General features: G+C 38.3%; 1 protein-coding gene across 2 annotated transcripts in view; it reads right to left on the bottom strand.

Annotated features, from left to right (window-relative positions):
* Window positions 1–24,592, bottom strand: part of agbl4 (AGBL carboxypeptidase 4) — a 336,250-nt gene that overhangs the window by 92,873 nt on the left and 218,785 nt on the right. For both annotated transcript variants that reach the window (XM_077584564.1, XM_077584565.1), the window contains exon 6: window positions 2,372–2,411. In XM_077584564.1, the coding sequence (XP_077440690.1) occupies window positions 2,372–2,411 (40 nt within the window). The remainder of the gene's footprint in view (window positions 1–2,371; window positions 2,412–24,592) is intronic.

Genomic DNA, 24,592 nt, shown 5'->3' with positions numbered 1-24,592 from the left:
TCTCGCTTAAAGACGAAGATGAATTAAAAATGAAATATTATCCAGAAAGGAACTATATTTGGTAGAAATGCTCACCGATGGCAAATTATTATCAGGGGTGTGAAAATGAGTGCGTTATTTGAGTGAAAGTTCCTTTAACACCACCATTTTTTTTAAATTAATGATTAATGACCGCCCTTTACTTACAAAATTACTGGGGGAATTCCAGTTGTAACGCAGCAGACACATCCACGTCAAAATTTTGCAGTAATACATTCAATAATACTGCATATATTTGTGGAGACTGGGGTCAAGTTGTAAGTAACATAAAAAGAAACATGCACTGAGCTGTTGCCATCGTCTTACAAATGCAATTATGCCATCTAGTGGCATAAAAATGACCTCAACACAAATCAATATCACACTCATGTTTTTTTTTTTTTTTTACAGTAGAGTACTTATTTATTTATTTTTTTAATTCAATTTTATTAATTATGAAATAACTGTATTAATGACTAAAAGATGCAGCCATATTTCTATTAGTTTAACATTTTCCCCCACTTTTGTTAAAAAAAGTATGGAAATGACATCGTGAGCCAACTATTGAACTAATGCGATTAATTACAATTACACGTTTTGATCACATGACACCCCTAATTATGTTTTGCAATTGTGATGCAAATTTGTTGCACTTCAATCAAGCCAGGGGTGCACCGATCCCTATTTCCTAACAGATAACCAATTACAGATCTTTAAAAAGCCTGACCTCCTGATCCCAATTTTTGCCAATCCTGATTTTTTTTCATAACCAACCATCTATGAGAGGAAGAAACCAATTTTGGCCCATGTTGGGAACTTAAGTACAGACAGACAACTTAAGACCTAATGCAGCACCAGGTTTCCCTTACTGGGATACAATAACACAACATTTTTATTGGTGATCCCGCATTCCAAAACCTTCACTCCAAACTGGAATACATGATATGAAAATTTAAGGATTATATTGGATTGAAAGTAAGGTAGTCTAAATCATGTTAAAAATGCCTACATTTGCTATCAACCCCCAAATGTTGCCATATGACAAAGGAATTGTTGAATTGGGGTGCAGGGACATCATCAACATCTACAACAACAAAAACACTCCCACACAGAAAAACAAACGTGATCAACTGCAATTTCATGACCTTACATGATGGATGAAAATCTATCAAATTTGATTGAGAAAAAGGTTAAACGGTTGGCGCTGAAGTGTTGAAAGCTTGTTACTTTTGTTTGAAAATACACATTGTTGCTTTCAGACTGCTTATCAGGCAACGGGACTGCATTGTTAACTTTTCCTCCTCACTCAATTCTAATCTGCAGTAGCAATAGATTAACTAGGAGGTAAAAAAAAAAAAAAAGGCTCAGCCATCAATACCCAGTAAGTAAGCAAATTCTGTTCGAGAGGTCAGATCTGACTTTATCTTGTTGTTTCATGTGTTTTGAAGTGTGGATAGAAACAAATTCTATCAAACAGGAGAATATACAGTAGTTTAACATTCCACTCTTAACTAATCTGCTTCACACTGTACAAAATGGAGGACACAGGCGTGTTCCTACAGGTGAATCCAAGTTTAGGAAGAAATCATTCAAATGGCTGAAGCTTTTTCCATCAGTCTCCAACTTCGAAGTGACTAGTTTCTGCTTAATCTTGCTGAGAGAGGAAGAATTTCAAGAGAGTCTAAATCCCCAAACTTAAATTCAGCAGTTTTGCACCTTTGTTCAACAGATGAGAATTCTTCTCTCACCCCACCACAAAGTCATCCATAAATTTGCCTTGTAGTTTCCGTGTTAAGACACAAACTGACAACTCAGATGATAAAAAAAAAGTGTCATTCCACACATATAGTATGTTTTTTTTTTCCCTTTTCAACTTGTCACTTCGCCGAAGAAGGTGTTGCATTATTTTAAGTCTTCCTCACACTCTCATTCCATCCCACTTCATCTCTCACTTTGCTGCCCTCTGTCAAGCTGTGAAGACCAGCCAGCGTTGGTACCGGCGCCGTCTGTACCAACAGCTGCAACGTAAACCCCCGAAATTAACCTGCGCCGCAAGAGCCTCACGTCTACGTGATTCGAATCAAAGCGCATTAGATCTCGCAGATACTTTGGACATATGGGTCTCTCTATATCCCTTTTGTCGTCCCCATCTGGTTCTCCTCTCCGAGTTTGCAAACTTCTGCTCACTCTCCATATCGGTGCCTCGCTTACAATCGGAACAATGGCGGGGCTTTGTGATTTGTTCACATGTTCAACCAATAGGACTAGTTAGTTGCTTATCTTACAAATAGGAAACACTGGTGGTGTGTATCTAATTCAGTGAAGTGTGGAAAAGAGCATGCCAAGGACTTACCACAATTGGTGATGGTTAACAGGTCCAGCTGCCGTTGTTGCTAAAAGGAAGCGAAAACAGCTGTTAACACATCACATGATCAAAATATTACCTATCATCACAATCACGTGGCAGACGTTTTAAGTGATGGTCTGCAAAATATTTTGTTTTCATATATATATATTTTTTTCATGAGTATTTGTTACGAAGAAGCATATTTTAAGGAAATCCGTAGATAAGAACAAGATGTTATTTAGCCCTCAATGGACCTAATGTAGAGCCCAAAAATACATACAAGGACAATTTCACCCAGTAAATATTAGCGGTGCACCAATACTGATATATGAATTGGGTACCAGTGAAGATACTGTAACTCAGTACAGAATCACTATTCATAATAAATGAATAAATAAATAAAATCAGCATACAGCACATTTTAACAGAGAATTTCCAGATATTTTTTTTTGTAGACGATACAGCACAATGTTGAGCTGAACTCTCTCTCTCTCTCTCGCTCTCTCTCTCTCTCTCTCTCTCTCTCTCTCTCTCTCTCGCTCTCTCTCTCTCTCTCTCTCTCGCTCTCTCCTCCCCCCTCCCCACACACACACACACAGACACACCCACTTGACTAGGGAGCACTGCAGTAATCAACACCTCAGTCCTCTTGAACCAACAGTCCCTCAGGAAAGAAGATATCCAAGGAACGGATGAGAGGTCTGTGTGTGCGAGAGTCACACTGGCTAGGTCACGGTCAAAGCCACACCTCATTTACATCCAGGCGCATTAACCAGTTGCTCGGGGGGGAAAGCAAAGAGACTCTTATAGGATACTGGGAGTCCTTCTCGCCTCACATGCACGCCTCGAGTGGAACATACTGATGGCTGACTAAACTTTCATTTAGTGTTTAATGGAGGCTCGTACAAAGAGGGACTGATGCCGTGTAATATGGGAGGGAAGTGGCACATTGACTTTGCAGTATACTAAAAAAATTAAATAAAATTCAAATCAAAAAAAGACGCAAGCGACGTATTTCTTTTCAAGTTATGCTTCTCTCTTAGCATACTAATCTTTTTTTTTGTTTTGACACTCCTTTAATCTTGCTTAATAGTGCCAAAGTATTTACTAATGTCCGTTTTCTACTTGGGTTAACTTGACTCACTACTGTTGTTTTTACATTGGACTAAACAGGAATTATTTCTGGTAAATTGTACGGTCGTGGAGTGTGCATATTCTCCCCATGCTTGTCAGTAAAAACTTGACAGTAGTACATGAGTAAAATGATCTGTGAAAACAATCAGCCCTCTCTGGGCCCGACCAGTAACTAATTAGATTTTTAGAAACCACTATGCCCCAGGAATAACAACCAAGCAGAGACAAAAGGTGTGACTGACGAGGCGTTTGCCGTGCACCTGTGAGCACACCCAGAAGCCTTGTGCTGACTTGTTTCCTAGGGGGAGCTTTGCTAAAACGATTGCGGATTATCAGCCTTGGGTTAGCAGCAAAAGTTAAAAAGAAAGAACGGGATGAGGCAGAGACAAAACAAAAATGCTTGAAATAACTCAAACTAAATTAGAAAATAAATAAATCGACAATGAAACAATAAAAGAAAAAAAAGAAAATACTTTTATTTTTATTAAAAAAAAAAAAAAATTACATTGACAAAACTAAGTATAATTATAGTGAAAAAGTCCTTTGTTTTTGTCTTTGACAATTAATTTTTGGCGTTAAAACAGTAATTTGCACTGCGCTTGTTGTAATTCAAAGTCTGTAGTCTTTTATACAATGCCTGTGTTTGATTTGTGGATGCTTATTTTACTTTATAATTGTTACTACACAATACTTAAAGAAATACACATACGAAAAATAATATAAACTAAAAAAAACATTTTTGAAAAAAACTAACTAAACCCGAATCTGCTTTGAAAACTAATTAAAACCAATTAAATTTACTAAAACAATAATAATAATAGAAAAAAATACCTGAACTGACAAAATGAAGTTTATCACCTCTTTTAGATTTTTTTCCCATTGATTGTACACACAGTAAGAAAAAAAAAAATCAAACCAATAACATTTAGTTTAAAAAGCTCATCACAAATACATTATGCTATCAATGTAGCCGCTATGGCTAATGCTAGCTTGTTAAACAGCGCACATAATATAGGGGAGTGGCTTTGATCAGAGACACTAGGGGAGGCGGGATTATAGTCAATTTAGGCTACATTTAAATCTTGAAGCAATTTTAAAACTGTGAACCTCTACTTTAATGAATAAAAGAGCAAATGATATGGATGGATTAGCATTTGGGCGTCCAACTTGACAACATAAGGGTGATGAACTGCTTTCTGCTCATTGATATAGCCTAGAGGATACACAGTCAAATTACAAAACTAAACATATGCTATTTTATCTCAACCTGTTGCTGTACATGAGCATTGGACACTGCAATATCATCTGCTGCCATATTCAGAATTATTTTTGTTCCCCCAGTACTATATTTTAGTCGAAAACCGCCTACATTTTTGATAAAAATCTCTTTCTTGTATGAAGTGTAACCTGTTTTACACAATAGATTTCAATCAAAGACATCTAGAAATAAATTCAAGTCTTATTAGCTTGAACACATGGGAAAAAATAAATAAAAAATGACACTATGCATGTGAGGTGCTGAAGCACATGGAAGCTGGCTGGGTGACAAAGCAAGCAGTAGAGGTCACTGTGACAACATCAGACATACAACAAGCAAGCATGCGAGCTGAGATCTCACTCTGTCCGCCAGAGCTCAACTTTGACAGCAACGCACACACAAACTGTTGCTACCACCTGTGGAAACTGAGGAAATGGAGTCGCTGCACGAATTAATAACGTAGACATATCAAGTATAGTATTTATGTCATGGAAATGATTAGAACCACTACACTCACTTCTCCTCACTTGAGCTGAACTTATGTCCAAATATTTACTGAACATGTTTGATAGACATTTAAGAGATTTTATCTTCCGCTTCTGTGCTCGATTGAACAATTGTACATTTGTTGAGTTCATTTTAAAGACATGGTGTGAATTTGTAAATTGGCCCAACTTTTGATTAAATGGATGCATCTGTTGGAATCCGACCCCAAACCATAAAGCGATTTTCCAGACAATAAAAAGCAGTTACCTGCATAACAACAATAATAAGAAATAGGACATTAAGAAAATGAGCATAACCTCATTGGACTGATAGTGAAGGCGAGTTTCTTCTGAATATAAACAAGTATGAACAAAACAAGATTTTTAATGAACTGGGAGATGACGACGTACATACAAATTAGACAAGCGGGGGAAAAAACACACACATACACACAATTTCCTTTTAACTGACTCTCACTCTTTTCTTAAAACTGAATTTCCTAATAGAAAAGTGATAAGGAGGCTTTTATTTACGACATTGTGTAGAAAGTTGTTTGTTTTTGTGTAGATTCTGTTTAGTTTTGTTTCATGTTATTGGCCGTTTGTCAACACGAAGAACCCAGTGTATGGTTTTCCTAAAAACACACCCAATAACATTCTTCCTGATAACGTAATTCTCTTTGTAAATTGGAACGGCTGTGTACTTAACTTACTTAACTTATTTACCGACTCTCACGTGTTTTCACGAGAGCAGCATGAAATGCATCCTGGGATATTTTGGTAGCCAAGCATTCACAATCATAAGCATCTTTGGTTTTAAGATAGCTAAAGGGTGCATTTTTGTTTTATGCGTACTTGTATTTGATTACCTTTGCCTTGTTTTCGTGTGTTTTTCTTCTTCTTCAAGTCTGTCTTGTTAGGGTTTTGTGTCCACCTGTTCTGGTCAGTCCCGGTTTTTATGTCTACCAATCAGCTCCCCCGGCCACATGCCTTTAATCCAGGTGTTCCTCGTTGTGTCATTAGTTTGCTTGTAGTTATTTCTCTGCTTCCTTTCGGTCTTTGTTGGATCATTACTTTGGTTATTATTATATATATTATAATTTTTTGGGTAATTATTTAATTTAAAAAAAAAATTATGATTCCAAAGTTACCTTGCCTTCCCTTTTACGTTTCTGCTATTAAACACATGTTAAAGAGCACAATTGCTTAGTCTAACTGATTCCCTGCAATTGGGTACAATACCACAAGATAATCCAAACACTTGGACTGTAAACCTGGATAAGTTTAACTTATTTGTATGAGTACTCAACTCTTGAGTAATCACGGTTTTGAAACCAAATATCTATACCACTAGTACCTAAAATTTGTGCATTTATTTATTTATTTAATTTTTTTAGGATCATCATGCTTTCCGGATCAATTCAAATTTCCCCCAAAACTATGACAGATCATTAAAAAAAAAAATAAAAAATACATTAAAAAAAAAAAATATATTTTAATATTTATTTTGTAATTTTTTTAATGAGTTTTTTTGGTGCTATTTTTATTTTGTGACAAACATAATGCTTTCCAAATAAATTCTAATTCCCCCCCAAAAAATGACAGATAATTTTATATATAATATACAATTAATACGAAATATCTATTCTTCTATTCTATTCTAGTTCCTGTAGATAAAATGGCCACATGAGTCGCGAGTACCAATACCTTAAAATAACGCTGGTATCGACACTGATACCGATACTTTTTATCGGTACTCACCCATCTCCTAACTAAAGATATTTAGTTTGACCAATTCCCCATCCATTTATTTAAAGGATCGTCATGCAGTTTGTCAATTTTTTACTCGCGACTACTACCTCTGGCCCAAAGCGTAACTGCAGCATCTGTGTCAGGCTCGTTTCGTTCATGGTGCGCGTGCGAGTACGTGCTCGATCTTAAAGCGACAGCCACAGTTGACAAAACGAAGACATGACTTCAAATGAGGTAAGAAAAACTCCCAAAAAGAACTGTGGAGTGTGCAGGGTCCGCACACTCTACTATAAAGGGAAGATAAAAACTGATAGGTGCAATCAGAGTAAAACAGTCAGGGCTCTTTGTACTCATCTGGGAATTGGTGGAAGCATGCATAATGTGGAAAAAGCTTTACTATGACATTTTTAAATTGCTACTGCCCCATGTGGCTGAAAAATGAAAGTGCATGCTCCCTTTATCAAGTACGAATGATGCACATCCACAGACAGGAGGTGAGAAATTCGAACCCAAATTTAGTCTAAAAACTATTGGCTGGAGTATCCATTGTGAACAGCTAATGTGTTATGCTTGAATCATAAATGGTCAAATAAAAACTCTATTATAAGGATATTCTTGAGCAAATTCCTTTTTGCATGTTAAGTATGGGAGGCATTTATTTGTCATTTTATGCAATTTGTATTCATCAATCCATCCGACTCATCAATCATTACAATTTTGATACAGCTTTGCTCATGCGGGTCATAGTTGCACTGGAGTCAATCCCAGAAGACATTGGGTGGGCGGGTCCTCAACCAAGTTCCAAGGGTCACGGCTGATTCAACTGGTTTAAAAATATTCAAACTCTGTGGGGAGTTGGGTCATCATTTTGATTCTTTAGCATCCTCTGCTGGCTGTAACTAAAATTGTGCATGCTGAATATTTACAGCCAATATTGTTCACCCGAGCACAAGCACACACACTTGAGCAACAGGCCAATTGGGACTGACCTGCCCATTGAAGCGAGAACAGACACATTAGCTTATAACTCAAAGTGGCTAATAAACAATGCAAAAAGGGCTGGCGTATAAAAACTGTGAATGATGCGCACAATTTACACTGATCCTACAAATAACACACAGTTAGGTCTAGTAGTCTTTGTATAGTGAGTTTTTTTAAATTTTTTTTATGAACATTTGCCTTCATGACTACCACAATGGATTTGAAATGAAGGTTCAGGACATAAAACAATTAAAATTGCTCAAGGTTAAGTACCATATTGTCATCAAATCAGTTAAATTAAAGCTGAGAGTTGAGACTTTAATGTGTTAGTGTAAGCCGACATCATGACAATGCAGTCATTGTGAACTGGATCAAAATATGCTTTGTATTAATCACAATTAACTCACTTAAGTATTTTAAGGCGCCCACGTTCTAAAGCCGTGCTAAAACCATGGATTTATTTTCCCAATCAAGCCCAGAGCAGCGCTTCTATTCTTGGATGTTTATTAATGCGGCGCCTGATAAAGTTCGATCCGCTCCTCCATAAGTGGAAAGATGCAATTTTGCAAGAGAGTTAAAACCAATGAAAATTGATATTCTGACTAAAAGACAAACTGCTTGCTTTCTGTATGAATGCTGCCATCAGATTTTCAATTTAATTGTATCTATAATCACTGTTCCATATTAATTGGGATTTTTGTTTTGTAGTCCTCTGATATGACTCTTGACAACCAACAAACACAAAGGGATTTCAAATGTTTTTTTTAACTCTTTGACTGCCAAAAACGTTAAATAATGTTTAGTAAAATCCTATGGAGGAGTGCCAAAGACGTTAAAAGACGTTTGTTTCAAAACAGAGGTGAAACTAACCATTTTCTATTGTTGATTACTCAAAAACAGAATAAGGTAGAAACAAACTTTTTTTTTCTGGTGAAAGATGAGAGTCCAATGTTTCATTTGGTAGTATGTGTGCTTCCATAGTCCAAACACATCATTTTCTGTGGACCTTGAAAGATCAGTCAAAAGATCAGTCAAAATGCTTAAATCGGCTGGCACCCACGGCATCCCGTCTGAAAACGTCTGGCAGTCAAAGAGTTAAATCAGATCAAATGAAGATCACAATGCAAGACATTTTACTTAATCCCAAATCCTTTCAAATGGGGTTGATACCATTTGTAAAAAAAAATATAAAAAAAACGACATTATAATTACATCAAATATTCAAACTCAATCCAGCCAAAAACCAATTTACCGACTTTTCTTCACTTTCTCATATTTGCTTGATGGTTATCGCAGAGCAAAGTGAGAGGGGGAGGTTGGGGGGGCAGAGACATCATTTTGTAGCTCATTTCAAATTAATTTAAAGTAAATACGGCTGAATTATACACAGCCGCAACCTGACGACATGCACTGTTTAAACAGGGATATTAAGATGTGACCTTTACTCCTGCCAGGTATTATGTCGGGAGCTATTATTATTGTTATGATTATTGCTAATATTTATTGTGTGCTGCACTCAATACTTTAAAACACACACACATACGATGAAGACAAAGGTCGATGCAGTTGTGATCATCATCCATCTTCTTTCAGATCAACCCCCCCCCCCCCCCTCCCCCCCATTTGAATACAGTAGGATAGTGTGCATGGTGACATCATCCCAGTAACTTACAGACACACACTCACATGGGATCAGCAGCACTTTACAGCTCCCATTTTGGCCTGTATGTGCGTCTTAGTCATCCTCTCTTGGTAACAACGGTGGGAGGAAAATGAGGTAAGGATGAGCTCATGGGCTCAACAAGCTCTTATGGTTCAACTGCCTGGCCCACTAAAGTCATCTAAGCGATGATGTCAGATGTATGAGAGCGCGCAGCAAAATTCAATAGTGGCCCTACAGTGAAGTCCAGAAGTATTTGGGGTTTCTAAGATGGTGTTTTATCCACCATCATGACTGAGTTTGAAGCAAAACACCATTTTATGTAGAGTACCTGTACATCTATACGGGGGTTGATGGGCTATCAAAAAAATAAAGATAGCAGATTAAAAATGTGGTACATTAAAAAAAAAAAGACAGCCCTGGCAAACTCAACAACATCAAAAAGGCTTGGAAGACCATGAAAAGAAAAGAGAAAAAAACATTTATAACATCGACAGGTCAAGAATACTCTGGGGAAGGTCGGCACGACATTGTCAAAATCAAGAGCAGTCAAAGCAGATCAGAAAAGATTTATGTAAAAATAAAAAGAAAAAAAAAGCCTCCCACGCTGTGTAATCATTTTTTCTTCAACTAGAAGTAAATACAATGATGAGAAGGGGTGAAGGGGGGGGGGGGAGAGTATACAATCGGCAACATTCTCTTCGACGGGTACCATTATCACCTCTTTTGATTTGCACAAACCGACACCATTTCGTTTTGTAGTAACACTCCATTAATAAGTCATGCTAGCATGTAGCGGCCATGGCTAACGTCGGTTTGTTTGCAGTGCTAATGCTAGCTTAATATTGGTGGCGGTGCAGTTTTGTTGAAGCTAACATGATTTCTCTTTGAATTTGTGAACCATGCACTGTTCGTCTTTATTCTTTGTGTAATAGGACGGAAGAATGTCAGAGACCTGTTCTCCTTTAAATCATGTATTTTGCATTCATGGTGCTGTATAAAGTATCAAACTATTCCCACACATCACATCTATATCCAGTACACATACAATATGTCAATTCTGCACACTGATAAATGTCACTTCGAGTTGAGAAAAAAAACGACTTTTGGCTCATTTGTGCAGGAAAATGGCAAGTGGCCAGTCGAAATGTTACCGCGTCTCCACTTGCATGTCAGTGTCAGTGGAAATCGGAGAGGAAAGAGTGGATGGCAGCAGAGGGGCGGCGGCGCTGGGCTCGCTGTTGCGTGACCAAGGAGCCCCTGGTTAAAAATACAACAAACCAAATAAAAGATTTATTCCTTGCGAGAGCCGAGAGCCGCCTCCTCTTGAGCGGAGGCAGAGGCTACCTATGGCCACCTGCACGGGGCCCACGGACCTCTCCAGTTCCTTTTAAAAGCAAGCCTACATAGATAATGCATGTCGCTTATGCTGGCACACGAATATCGATGGAGGCGATATTCATGTATTCATAGTGATTCACACTAAAGCGTGATTCATTTCCATCATGAATTAATTCAACATTTATGAAGACCAATTAAAAAAAAGCAGGTGAGATGGCCGTGAGAAGACCTTCCTCCATTTTCCTGTCACCTCTTGGGTCGAGGCTGTACGACCGCCGCACCCCACTTGTCTCCTTTTTAATACGCCGACTCTGAAGGCAATAGCTGGCGCACCTGGCTGATTATGGCCTACACCGCAGCGTTGTCAAGTAGATTATAACAAAATGTCCCCTACGTGCCACGCGTGACAGCTTTGGCGGCCTTGGAGTTGGCCTTGCTAATATGCGTGGGGTTATCAATATCCCACTGGCAGTGTTCAGTAGGTTCAACGGTGACAAGATGAATGCTAAAAGCTAATGCTAATGCTGAAAGCTAAGATTTGAATGCATTTCAGTGAAATTATAATCCATTTCCTGATATGATAGTCAGTTGGTATACATGGATATATTTGTAATGCAAAGTCGGAGGTGGGATTTGAACCTGCAACCTCCTGGTTAATGGACAATGCACTTAACAACTGTGCCACCGAGCAGCATCAGACACCCGGCAATGATGATCAGTTGTATGTATGGAAGTGGGCATGGAAAGTGGTACTTATAAAATGTTCAATGTCAGTCCCATTGAAAAGGAATTTGGAAAAGTTGATGTTTAACATTAAATTGTGAGAATACTGTTAGTAATGTGGAAACAGACGATATACTGTATAGCCCGGGAGGCGGGAATTTTTGAAGCAAGTGAATGGTGTAAATCGGAAGTATTATGTGGGAGTTGTTTCACGGCAAAAAAAGTGTGGAGAGTAAAAATCACAACATTAGGATTCCCACAACCAGAGAACATTCCATTGTTAGTGTTTAAAGTTGCCCTTAAATGTTCTGACCAATGAGGTTGTTTAATTCGGAATTCTACCAAAGTCGGATTATTATTTATTTATTACAAATTATTTACCGGTAGCATCGTTTGTCTATTTATGGCAGCTACACTCTAAAAACAGCATTGGGTCCAAAAAAAAATTCATATTGTATAAAACAACCCAGAAAGTTGGGTGCAAAAAATAAAAATACAGAAAGTTAAATCAAATTGGCCCAAGTAGAGGATCTACAAGTAGGGGACATTTTATATAAAACAACCCATATAGTTGGGTCAGAACCTCCACTTGGGTTATTTTGACCCAAGTTTGGGTAAAAAAATAAATAAAAATGGGGCCATTTTGTTGAAAACAACCCGGAAAGTTGGGTCAGATCCTCTAGCCTGGCATTTGGTAAGCCACTTCTTTGAAAAAGAAAGTGGGTCAGGACAGGCGTCCATGAACAGCAATTCGGCACCGGCCAATCAAATTCGTCTATTTGCATGATGTCATCTTCATGAGCAACGTCACCCTTCATTCTTCAAGTTTTTCCCGCAATAAGTCATCCACTACTGTCTCTCTTCGGCTAATTTGGCCCAATTTTGAGATAAAAAATGGGGTCCTTTTGTATAAAACAACCCACAAAGATATGTCAGCTCTTCTTCTTTGGTCAATTTCATCCAACTTCCTGGGTTGTTTTGCAAAAAAAAAAGAACATTTTGTGTAAAACAACCCAGAAAGTTGAGTCAGATACTCTACTTGGGTTAATTTGACCCAACTTTCTGGGTTTTTATGCAAATAAATAAGAAAAAAAAATACAACATAAAACACATTAGTCTATCTTGAGCATACAAGTACTAAATGTGTGCTTTGGCTAAATTCTAATTGTGAAACAATGTTCTAGTGTTGTTTTCACAGTAGAAAATGATGTGCAAATTGAAAAATAAAAGCCTCACACATTTGAGAGCATATCGTAAAAAATGTTGCCCAGGGCAGGATGATGATGATGACTATGATTTTGACGAGAGCAGACCTATTATTAAAAAACCTGGGAACCGCTAAATTGTGACAAAAAAAGGCAGAATATGTCCTTTCAGTTAATCTTTTTAGATTTCAATGTTAGCACTGGACCATTCCATCAGAAATAATGATTCCGTTTTGAAATTGAACCAGAACCGTTATTGTTATTGCAACATCATCCTGGAATTAATTGATTTTCTACTGTATGCTTACAAATGTGTTGCGTTTTCTCTTTTGTTAGAAGGTCTTAAAGTGCAAATAAATGATAAAATTGGAGGCTTTCTTTTTTTTTTATCAGGAGACAGAAAGAAGCAGCCATGGAGAAAGATGGAGCAGATAAAGGCTTCTTAATATTAGGAGCGCAATGGCTACCATAGAAGGACAACTAAGGTCAGGCTGAAGAAAACAAGCTAGTCTTTGGTATCATAAAAGATTACCTGGATTTGCAATAACAAGATGGCTCAGGGGAACATAAAGTGCTGCATTGTGCTGCATGTGTTCTTTAGTATATGAAACCAGCTTGAGCAGCAATGTGCCCTGCTGTTCAACTTGGGGCCTCATAACAGCACTCAGCAATCAGCGACCCAACAGCATTAATGGCGTTGTAAAAGACGGTCGAGCTGGCTTGGAGTGACTTTCTGAGTCTGTTGTGTGCTCTTCATTTAGTTCAAACAAACCAAAGAGGATGACCCCGAGGTAGACAACCAACTACCGAGAAAATGCCTCGACAGGGGTACCACAGGGCACTACCCTTTGCCCTGTTTCATTTCGCCAATCCATGTTTTATTACCACCGCCAAGGTGTACCGATGTCAAGAACTGTAAAGAACTACTGAGCGTTCCGAATGGAAGTCGAAAAGAAGACCAGACAAGGAAACGGCGATTACGCCCAGGAGCCCAGTCGATGATATCAGGGATCTGTTCCGTCTGTGTATTCAGCGAGCTGGTCAACATTGTGGGACGGCGCTAAGCCATGCGTACATTTAAGGACAAGTGGAAGCGTTTTCAAATCAATTCTTTTGTTTTACCGGGAGTTAGATGAGGCGTATAGATCATAGTCTGCCGCAGGAGAGCTGCAGCCGAGAGCCCTGCGATGTCGGCTAACACACTGTCGATCATTGGTCAAACTAAGGGAACGCATATGTGAAGATCCAAGTCATATAGAAAATGTAAAGTACAGAAAGTAAAGCAGTGGCTGTGAGTACCCTCGTATAAATTCTGACAAACTATTCTTACTTGGTGCACCGATTACAATTTTCTGGCCGATCACTGGTCTTTAAAAAATCTGAGCACAAATCTCGATTTTTGCTGAACCCGATTTTTCTTGTTTTCTTGTAAAACATTAAACAATACTTGTAAAACAACACAATTGGTTTGTTTTGACTGCACATATAAATAAAATGCTAAAGTAAAGTCATAAAGTCAAATATAAATGAAAAGCCTACATTGGTCATCTCATGGCAGAAGAGGATGGTGGCGGACTTTTTCAGACCTCTGCGGCGAGATATGAGATTGGTGCACAAGATTGTTTTTATTTTAAGGGATCGGCCAATTAATGATCCCACAAAATGAAGGAATTTTACACCGATTCCAATCCCGGCCCATCAATTGGTGCAATTCCTATGCCGCTGTCCGAACCAGTTAATTTTGCCGTTCATGTGAAACATCCATCCATCAATCCACTTAATTTCTAACAACAACTGACTTACCACATAAACAATTTCAATCTACACTTGTAGCCCTTACTATCGCTAAAAAAACAATTCTTGTTAACTGGAAAAATAAACAAACTCTGAATATCGACCAATGGTCTAACCTCCTCATAAATCACATTTTAATGGAAAAAATATCTGCCTCAAATAAAAACCAAATATCAAAATTTATAGAAACATGGTCTACGTATATAGAATTTTTTAACCTAATTCCGGTTACTTAATTCTGTCTGTTAGCGAGAGCCACTACATCGTGATAACTTACATTGATGTTTCTGCATTTGGCAATTTATTATTATATTATATTATTAGCATGGGATTTTTTTTAATGGGCTTTAGGTGAACTGATGAATACACACACGCTCGCACGCACGCACGCACACACACACACACACGCACATACACGTACTCACCCACATACAAAAAAAAAAAAAAAAAAATATATATATATATATATATATGTGTGTATATGTATATATATATGTATATATATTTAAAAAAAAAACATTTATTAAATTTTTTTAATTTATTTGTTTAAAAAAAAAAAAAAAAAAAGGAGAGCAATGATGATGTCAAATCGAATGAACAATACTGAGCTCTCCTGAAAAGGAAAAATAAATAAATAATCCACTTCATTTTGTACTCGGGATGTAACGATATCCAAACGTCACGATACGATATTGCCATGAAAAAGATTTGCTGATATGACTGATTTATGAGTGTGATAACTATTGTATTGTAGTATGTCCAGTCAGAAAATACTGTAGTTTTGTTCATGTGAGTAATAAAAAGACCAGGTTTTCTCTTTGGACTGCTTAATTCATAATAGTAATAGTCATAATTATGCATATAGTTCAAATAGTACAGGTAACGTTGACCTCAATGTACATGAATGACCTACATTCACTAATAACGCACACACATGGTCATCCATCCATTTTCTTAACCACTTGTCCTCACAAGGGTCACAGGGGGTGTTGGAGCCTATCCCAGCTTGCTTCGGGCAGTAGGCGGGGTACACCATGAACTGGTTGCCAGCCAATCGCAGGGCACACAGAGACAAACAACCATCCACACCTACGGACAATTTGGAGTGTTCACCCGGAGAAAACCCACGCAAGCACGGGGAGAACACGCAAACTCCACCCAGGAAGGCCGAAGCCCGGACTCGATCTCACGGCCTCTGCACTGGGAGGCGGACGTGCTAACCAGTCAGCCACCGTGCCGCCACACATGGTCAATCGAGTCAATTTGTGGAGGAACTTATATGTGTTGTCCTTTTATTTGGTCATTAGCGGGGGTCTTAAATGTAGGTGGCTAAAACATGTCTAATCAAAATTAAACGGCACTAATAAACTAACCACCAGGGGGTGCCGGACTGCGCGAATGAAAAACAACCTGGCCTTTTTAGCAAATGTGCAGTTTTTCAACATGATGACAACAATATCAGGATCATTTTCATTATCGTTTACATCCATATAAAGAACTTCCTGGTCGCTCATCATTCACAGCGCACATATCGACTAGCGACCATTCATACAGTCTCCGACTAAACTGTTTTTGCAAAGAACATGACCTCCAAGCCTGGATTCAATACTCCGCATGAAAGCACAAACAATACAGCTAATATACGATCCGGCGAGGTTCCCTCTTTGACCTGGCAAAGAATCAGTGATGCTTTATTGACACCAGGGGAGCTATTATTGACTTAAGGACAACGATACAGCATTCTTGAACCCTTAACACACCATTGCACTCACACGGACTCAGCACAAGGAGGGCTCTGTCCCATCATCATTTCCCCATTGGGTTATGATTGACCCCTGCCTGATAGAGTGCAGGTGTACTGACCTGCTGTTTATCTGGAAATGCTCAATCGATGACCTCTCAGTTAAAGGAGAACACGAGTGCAGTAAGACTGTATCCTCCCCCCCAAAAAAAGTGACAAATGTTGGATTTCTAAATGGTAAACGGACTGCTCCATATGGTGCAAAAAGCGCTTTAAAATGCCTCCCATTAACACACCAGTGGTTGACTGCTGCCAATTGGGGTTCAGTGTCTTGCTCAAGGACACCTTGACATGATCACCAGGGGTGCGGATCGAACCCACAACCTCACGGATGGGAGACGGCCACGCTACCACTGAGCCATGCCGCCCTAAAATTCCTGATCATTTATATTCATCATACACATGGTGTATTAAAATGTTCTCATTTTTAAATGGCTGATCAACAACAACACTGACGGAATTCTTGTGAAATGAGGCCTCATTGATTATTGCATTTCATTTGCAATGAAACATTTGTATCGATTCAGCTCCGACTTGAATTATCCTGAAAAACACTAGTATAAAGCTGAGGATTTTCTATTACATGACATAACAACATGCCTTCTTTTTAGGTTTGACTTAGTAGTAACGTTTAAAAATACCCTTGGCTTGATTCTGTTATATTTCCATCGAGTCTTCAATCAAATGTGAGACTTGAAGCGGCTTTCATAGGCATCACAAAAGTTTCAAAAACTTTACCTATCCACAACATTGAACTGTATTGATTGTTTTGTTATCCAGACAACGCTGTTGGAGTATCAATAGACAAGACATAAGGTTGAAAAGTTCACCCATCTCTCCTCTGGACCTAATTAGAACTGAAGGTCAACGTTCCTATCGGTTTATTGCCTTTATGGATTAAAGTGTGTACTTGCAAGCTGCGGACACAGTTTGCGTCTTTCTGCCCCCCCTCTATTTCAAAAAGCTTTTATATTCATATTTACAATATCCCCCCAAACAAATTCAAATGGCCGTTATCTTCAAGTAACCAGACAGCGAGAGACATATTAGAAAAGAAATGAAACAAAATGTTGTGTGACTAAAGCATTTTCTCCGGCATAACTTTTCCATTTAACCGAGTTTAATCAGGTATCGAAATAGAGTGCTGAATGGTTCTTTAAAGCTGAAGCAGGCTGGACTGCTGCGCGACTGGTAATTAAATGGAATAATAATTAGCTGCGTGCGGGGGAGAGAGAGAGAGAGCGGGCGAGCGAGGGCAACGAGTTTGAAGGAGCGGCGCGGAAACGCGAATGCAAACAAAAGCGCCTGGTTGAAATTAAACGGCGAGATGTGAGCGAGCGTTAAAACGGGCGACGACGCCCTCTCCAGATGTCGACGCGTTGACCAGATGTCTGCTAACTTCTAATCACGCGCATTCAAATGAGAGCCGGGATCGAGGGGTCAATATGCGCGGGAACACACTAGGATGTGAGAATAAATAATGACGAGAAAAAAAGCTGGGTGACGTTCAAAGTGGAGCGCGAGCAAATGTGTGCTCGCAGGCGGCAAAAAGTAACACTTCCTTGCCATCTTGGTTTGAAATGAGTCTGCCTGCTGCTTTTGCCATGTGACTTGGAAACCAAAAAATCCACTTAACACTAAAGCTCAACAAGGCAGCAGGAGCAATCGTAGGTAGCTGGCCTTTTGCCACTTTTCTTGTCAAAGTGACTTTGTGTTTGTAAAACGACTGGTCAAGAGATTTAGTAGCACTACGGATTTTCCTGTTAATTTATAGAGAAGAAAGAGATTTTAAAATAACCGATTCATGTTTTTATGAATCGATATCACACATCGAAAAGGAAAATCGATTCGATATTGATTATTCGATTTTTTAAAACCCAGGCCTAGGTAATACGCAATTTACTCGAGTATAAAACTAGATCGCTTTAGCTTATTCGACATAACGTCACGCACCACAACGTACGTGACAGTATGCCGCTATCTACCTGCATAAAATTATACGGTGAACAACTGAACTGTATGGGATGCTTATGAAATAAGATAAATAAATAAAGCAAAATTGCGAGAAGGCAAGTCAAAATGTGTTTCGAGGATCAATACAGAAAAAATAAAAAATAAATTATCACTATCCGGCGTCCGCCATTTTGATTGTTTACTTTCGCCTCAAACACTTTCAGGTCGGAACTGGGAAAAAAACAATTGGGATAAATCCGCCTTCCGACCTTCCTTGAATGCAACATAACAAATGGAACAAGAACCACAAGAAAAGCAAGATATATCATGAAACCAAAACCAAATACAAAAACACACGCCATGACATGAAAATTAAAAGCTGGTTTACAAGAAAGTGTTGAAACAAGGTAGGACAAGGCTGCATTTTTTTCTACGTAATAAACAACAAACAAGAACAGTATAGGGGTAGGTGTTGAATAGTCGACGCCGAATCGACATTTAAAGCCTGAAGCCGGCTAATTAAATTTTTGCCATTTTGTCTCTTTTGCAAATTGGCTACTTTTCAGATAAATTGACTTGACCTGTCTGCTTCTGTCGGCAGTCATATGCTACAAATGCGAGGAAATATTTTACTGAAAATAACACGGTACCTCGCAAAATATGCAAATCTATCCTCAAATACAATAAAATCACAAGGATGTCGGGAAGCAAGACACAACAATTTAAATGTATTATGCAATACATGGATGTCCTGAATGTCCATGGCAACATTGTTGCACCGCAGGGCATCACCTCCACGCCCTGTCAACTCCGGCAAGGTCTCCCCTCCTTCTACTGAGTCTGGGGTACACGCCCCTAAAGTCAAACAAACAAGAAAACAGCAAAGTGGCGCATCTGTAATCACCTTTGCTACATCCAGGCTCACACGCAAGCTAAGGGCTTTTCATTTCCTGGGCTTTCAATTTGTTTTCACAGCAGTTTTGAGCAAATTGAATTTGTTAATTAAAGCAGCAAAATGAAATGCTGAGCATTATTGACGAGATGCTAATTGGGTTAGTGTGGAAATTAGACATGGTGGGGGGAGGGGCTAATGGGAGGGTTGAGGGGAGAGGGCGTTTTGGGGTTTCACCAGTAGGACAAATCACATTACAGAAGAGCACAAGCAAGGCTCTGTGTCAAGTGGGTTCACTGTGGCGAGTCCTATAGCTGGGTAGAACTATTTCTTATTAATCAAATTTTTTTAAATTACTTTTATAGTTTTGCTGAAATAATATATATTTTTAAAATTTTTTAATTTTTTATTTTTTTTTCTGGAGCGCTCAGTATTTTTCATTCGGTAATTTTACCGATTTGACATGTCAACATCATTGCTCTCTTTTTTTTTTTTTTTTGCTGAAATAATTAATAACAATTTGAATTTTTTTGGGGGGATAGCACCTCCTGACGTGTACTTTGCTTGCTTAATTTATTCTGCGTATCCCCCCTCGCTAATACATCCATCAGCGCATCACACACAATCGAGTATTAAACCTCATTGCTTAACTATCTCATTGAGTCCAAGGAGCTTTTGCTGAGCTCAGTACTGAGCCGCGTGTCTCCCTCCAGGCATGTTGGCCCACTGCACCGCTAATGAGAAGGATTCGCTCATTTGGCTCATTTGAGAGCCGCATGGGTGAAGGACGGAGGTGTTGGGTTGACAGGACGATAAGGACCGAGGGACAGCGGGGTGGAAAAGGGGAGCAAAACAAGCCGTAGGAACTTCGACTTAGAAAAGGCAAAGAGATAAGGAGGGAGTGGGTTTTTTTCCTCCTTTTTTGGGAGAGCGCAGTGGGAGAGGAGACAGGGCGGGGTAATAGGCTGTGGAGCAGTTGAATGAGGGGGGTGATTAAAGCACTAATTATAGAGTGGAACTTCATTGATAAGGTGTCAGACTTACTAGAATGGGCTCTATAATGTTGTAAATTCACATAATTTGTGAATGGGGAGTGTTTATGGTAATAAATGTCGCCCGTGAAAAGTGGCCGACAAATTCCACTTGGCTTTACTCGCGTCAGTTTGGGTGGTCGATTTTTTTTTACTTCCTGTATTTACTTCTTTGCATGTGGATGTTTTTTTTTTATTCTTGGGAGATGAGGACAGCAATAAAATGTACTGCGGCAAAGTGGAGAATGTGGAGGAAATGCAACGTGTTAAGGTAAAATTAGCATATGGGATTTTTATCATTTATCATTTCCAGCAATGTATCCTGTTATGTTACAATGACAAGTCACCTCAACCAAAAAGTTTTCAGAATTAGGCTAGTAGGACTACATTTCCCATGATTCTAGAGATTAAATGGGGATAAGCTTGAGAACACAAATGTGAATGTGGAGGTAAATAGAAAGGAATTTAACAGTTAAATTCCTTTTTAATTGGTTTATCCAATGACTTGCTAAGATAACTGTGTGATTGACATACACACTGCCCAAACAATTGGCTTGCTGACTGTACTACAATAAATAAATAAATAAATAAATAATGATAATAATAAAAAAAATAAAAATAATATTAAAAAAAATAAAATAAAATAAAAAATAAAAAATAAAAAATAAAAAATAAAATAAAATAAAATAAAATAAAATAAAATAAAATAAAATAAAATAAAATAAAATAAAAAAAAAGAAAGAAAGAAAAAAGAAAATCCAAATAAATAATATAATAAATAATAAATAATAAATAATAAATAATAAATAATAAATAATAAATAATAAATAATAAATAATAAATAATAAATAATAAATAAGAATAAAAATAAATAAATAAATAAAAGGGGACGCTGCTTCGTGACCTGTGTAAAAGTGTGACAAAACAGGACACAATGAGCAAAATGGGACCGTGCGCCTTAGTATCTTGTTTTGTCAGTGTCATTTTTGACTTGATATGCAGACATGAATGTGTTAAGAAATTGTTCCCAGAAGAAAATTGTTCATAACTGTCATGGTCCGTTAATTCCAAGTATTATAGCGACCAAAAGGAAGTATGAAAACAACTAACAACAATTCTTGTGCAAGCAACACTGAAGCTCCCTAGTAGCTTATATTTCCTGCCCTTATTATGCATGCTCATTAATTTGTTATTGGATTAGGTGTCAGCTGAACAAAGCATTTTCATGTTGAAGGCTAAGACGTGCATTGCTGTTAATAAAGTGGAAATTAAATTTGGATGGAGAGAAAATGCAAGTCTGACATTTTGGTTGTTTAACTTGCATAAACCTGGTGGCACTGATGCTGCCATCCCTCCACTTCAATCTTTTGGACTGGCTGTTAACACTTGTTGACTGTTTTTATGTGGATGCCTGTACACAGTGATCTCTTTGATTTTCCGTTGATTTTGTGAGCCAAAGCACATTCTTTCCCAAGGTTACAGAGTTGTCCTTGAACCACACTGTCAAACAGACGGAACACACTGTACAGCCTTTCGACAAAATTTCAATTTGGAACAGTTGTCTCCCATAATAACCCATTTGGAGAGGGCACATTTGAATCCTATTCATAGCCCCCATTAGCAAATGTCCTCATCCAGGAGAGTGCACTCGGCAATGCGAATCAACCTGAAAGGGATTGAATTGTTTGGTGCCACTGTCTTTCATGCTGCCGGTAAATACATCCATCTTATTCATAACAATTTGTGGCTCTGTGTTTGGCAATCAAAAAAAAAAAAGGATACATTTGCAGGAGATATGAGAGCTGTTCTTTTGAGAGAGCTGATTACAGCAGACACCATCTGCGTGGAGCACACAGCTGCCTGCCTCATCAGAATACCTAATATTCCAATGGAGGGGCCCTAAGTACCTGGCAAACCCAAGTAGATAGATAACAAAGAGCCTATTAAATAACAGACAGAGTGGCTCTAGGAGGTAGTGGTGGTGGGGTGGATGGGAATGAGTCTTTTAGCTCATCACGCACTCAGAGATGAGATAGCCCAGAGTTCTAATTAAAATTCTCATCGCCGTGGAAGGTGGTAATTTTGATCTGAGGAAGAGTGGTAAGTTTAATGTGGAAAGGTTGCGCAAGACAAACTGACCCCTCGCTCACTCTCGCGGCTCATTCGATACAAATCAATGCTATCCGTCCAACCTGGGAGATGCTCTTTGCCCTTGTTTTGCCCTCCAATTCATGAGGGGGCCACCTTCATTTACAAAACATCCCACAGAGATAATATAATGAAAAATCGAGGAATGATTGTGAGCACAAATAGATATGTCCATTTTCTCAATAAAAAAAATATCATGAGTAATTAATTTATGTTTTTGTTTAATTTACAATAAAACATTCAGTCCAAAATACTATTCAGCCAAGGTTGTGTTTTTATAACCATGGATTTGTACATTGGTTTCTACAAGAAAGTTTTTTCGTTTTTCATTTGATGTGAATCCACATATAGACAGTGTCATGGGAACAAAATATAATTATAAAGTTGTAAAACCCCTGTCAAATCTAATCCAATCTGATGATGGATATGCAGGGTCAAAGCTGTGTTGCCAAACCAAGTGCAGGAAAATGGCATTAAGTATGTTCAGACATTTGTATCTATACCGAATCCCATCAGAACAGTTTAATCTGTTGGCTCATGCATAATCATATTACATTTTGTTCCCATGGGCTCAGAACAAACTTGTGAATGAAACTTTTCCTCCCTTACACTGTTAAGATCCATTAGTAATGGTTACATTACCCAATGACTTTGTAAATTATTGATTTAGTTTGTTAAACCTTTGGTGGAGGTCTGTATGCTTGTTTAGCTGTTATAGACTTTATATGCCAAAGAATGAACTAGCCAGCTCACTAATCAAATGCCAACTGATTAATCAACCGGCCAACCAACTATTCATTGAAAACCAACCAATTGTATGGCCAACCAGCCAGCAAATCAATCAATCAAACCAACTAATCCATTATTAAACTAAGTGAACTTCAATTAACTGATAATCAACCAACCAACTGACCGACCAACCACCCCAATAAGACATGGACTAATCAAAGATTCATTAACCAACAACCCAACTATCTGCCTGACCACCAAGAAAATAATTGGTAGAGCTTTCACAGAAAAAAACTGGCCAGTTAACCAACCAAGCAAACTAAACTAACTGAGCAACCTCTCACTGATCAGCTAACCACAAAAACTCATCACTCAACTAACCAAACGATCATTCACTGAACAGTTCAACCAACCAACCAAACATCAATTCACTGACTAACCAGCCAAACCATTAGATGAACTAAAACTACCAAACATTCATAGGGCAGCCAACCTTTCCATAAACCAACCAACCAAACTCCCATCAGACTGAACAACTTTTCAATAATCAGCCATAGTCTAACTAACATCTCTATCAATGAATAAATCAATTAAACCAACATTGGTCATCATATTTTATCAATACATCATATTTCTCTGAACAACCATCCAGCTGTCTGTGTGACTAACCCATCCATCAACAAACTGACAAACTACTCACTGACCGACCAACCAACAATGTGTCTAACCAATTTATCAGTGCACTAACCAATCAACAACACGACCAACTGTTAGCTGAACAATCAACCGACCATCTGGCCTTCCAATTAGCTAACTAACCAACCAACTGACCAGTGGTTCACTGACCAATAACTAGTTATCCGTACAAGAAATTCATCAATCAACAAACCAAACAACCATTTAATCACCAAGCAAGCAACTCAGTGTGTAACCAACCTATTAGCAAACTACGATGGATTAATCTATTAACCAACCAATCAGTCACTGAATAACCAAATGACCACCCGACCACCAACCATTTATTGACCACCCAACTGTCTTCGCAACCAACCTATAATTAAAAAAAAAAAATAGAGCAACCACTCGCAAACCAACCAATCAATGTTCTGTCTAACCAACTTATTAGTCAACTAAACAATAAATTGTTCACTGAACAACAAAATGAATGTCTGGCCATCAAACTAAATCCAAAAAGTTCTTGACAAATCAAGAGTCGCAGCAAACCCATCAATTACTTAACTTACCAACCATTCACTGACCAATAAACCGAATAGCTGACCAACCAACCTACCAGTCAACTAAATGACTAACCCACCGTCAAACCCATCCTACCCAAGAAG

This window comes from Vanacampus margaritifer, chromosome 13 (assembly GCF_051991255.1).
Source record: "Vanacampus margaritifer isolate UIUO_Vmar chromosome 13, RoL_Vmar_1.0, whole genome shotgun sequence".
NCBI lineage: Eukaryota > Metazoa > Chordata > Actinopteri > Syngnathiformes > Syngnathidae > Vanacampus > Vanacampus margaritifer.
Note: the sequence above shows the minus strand (reverse complement) of the source record. Positions and strands in the feature narration are given on the sequence as shown.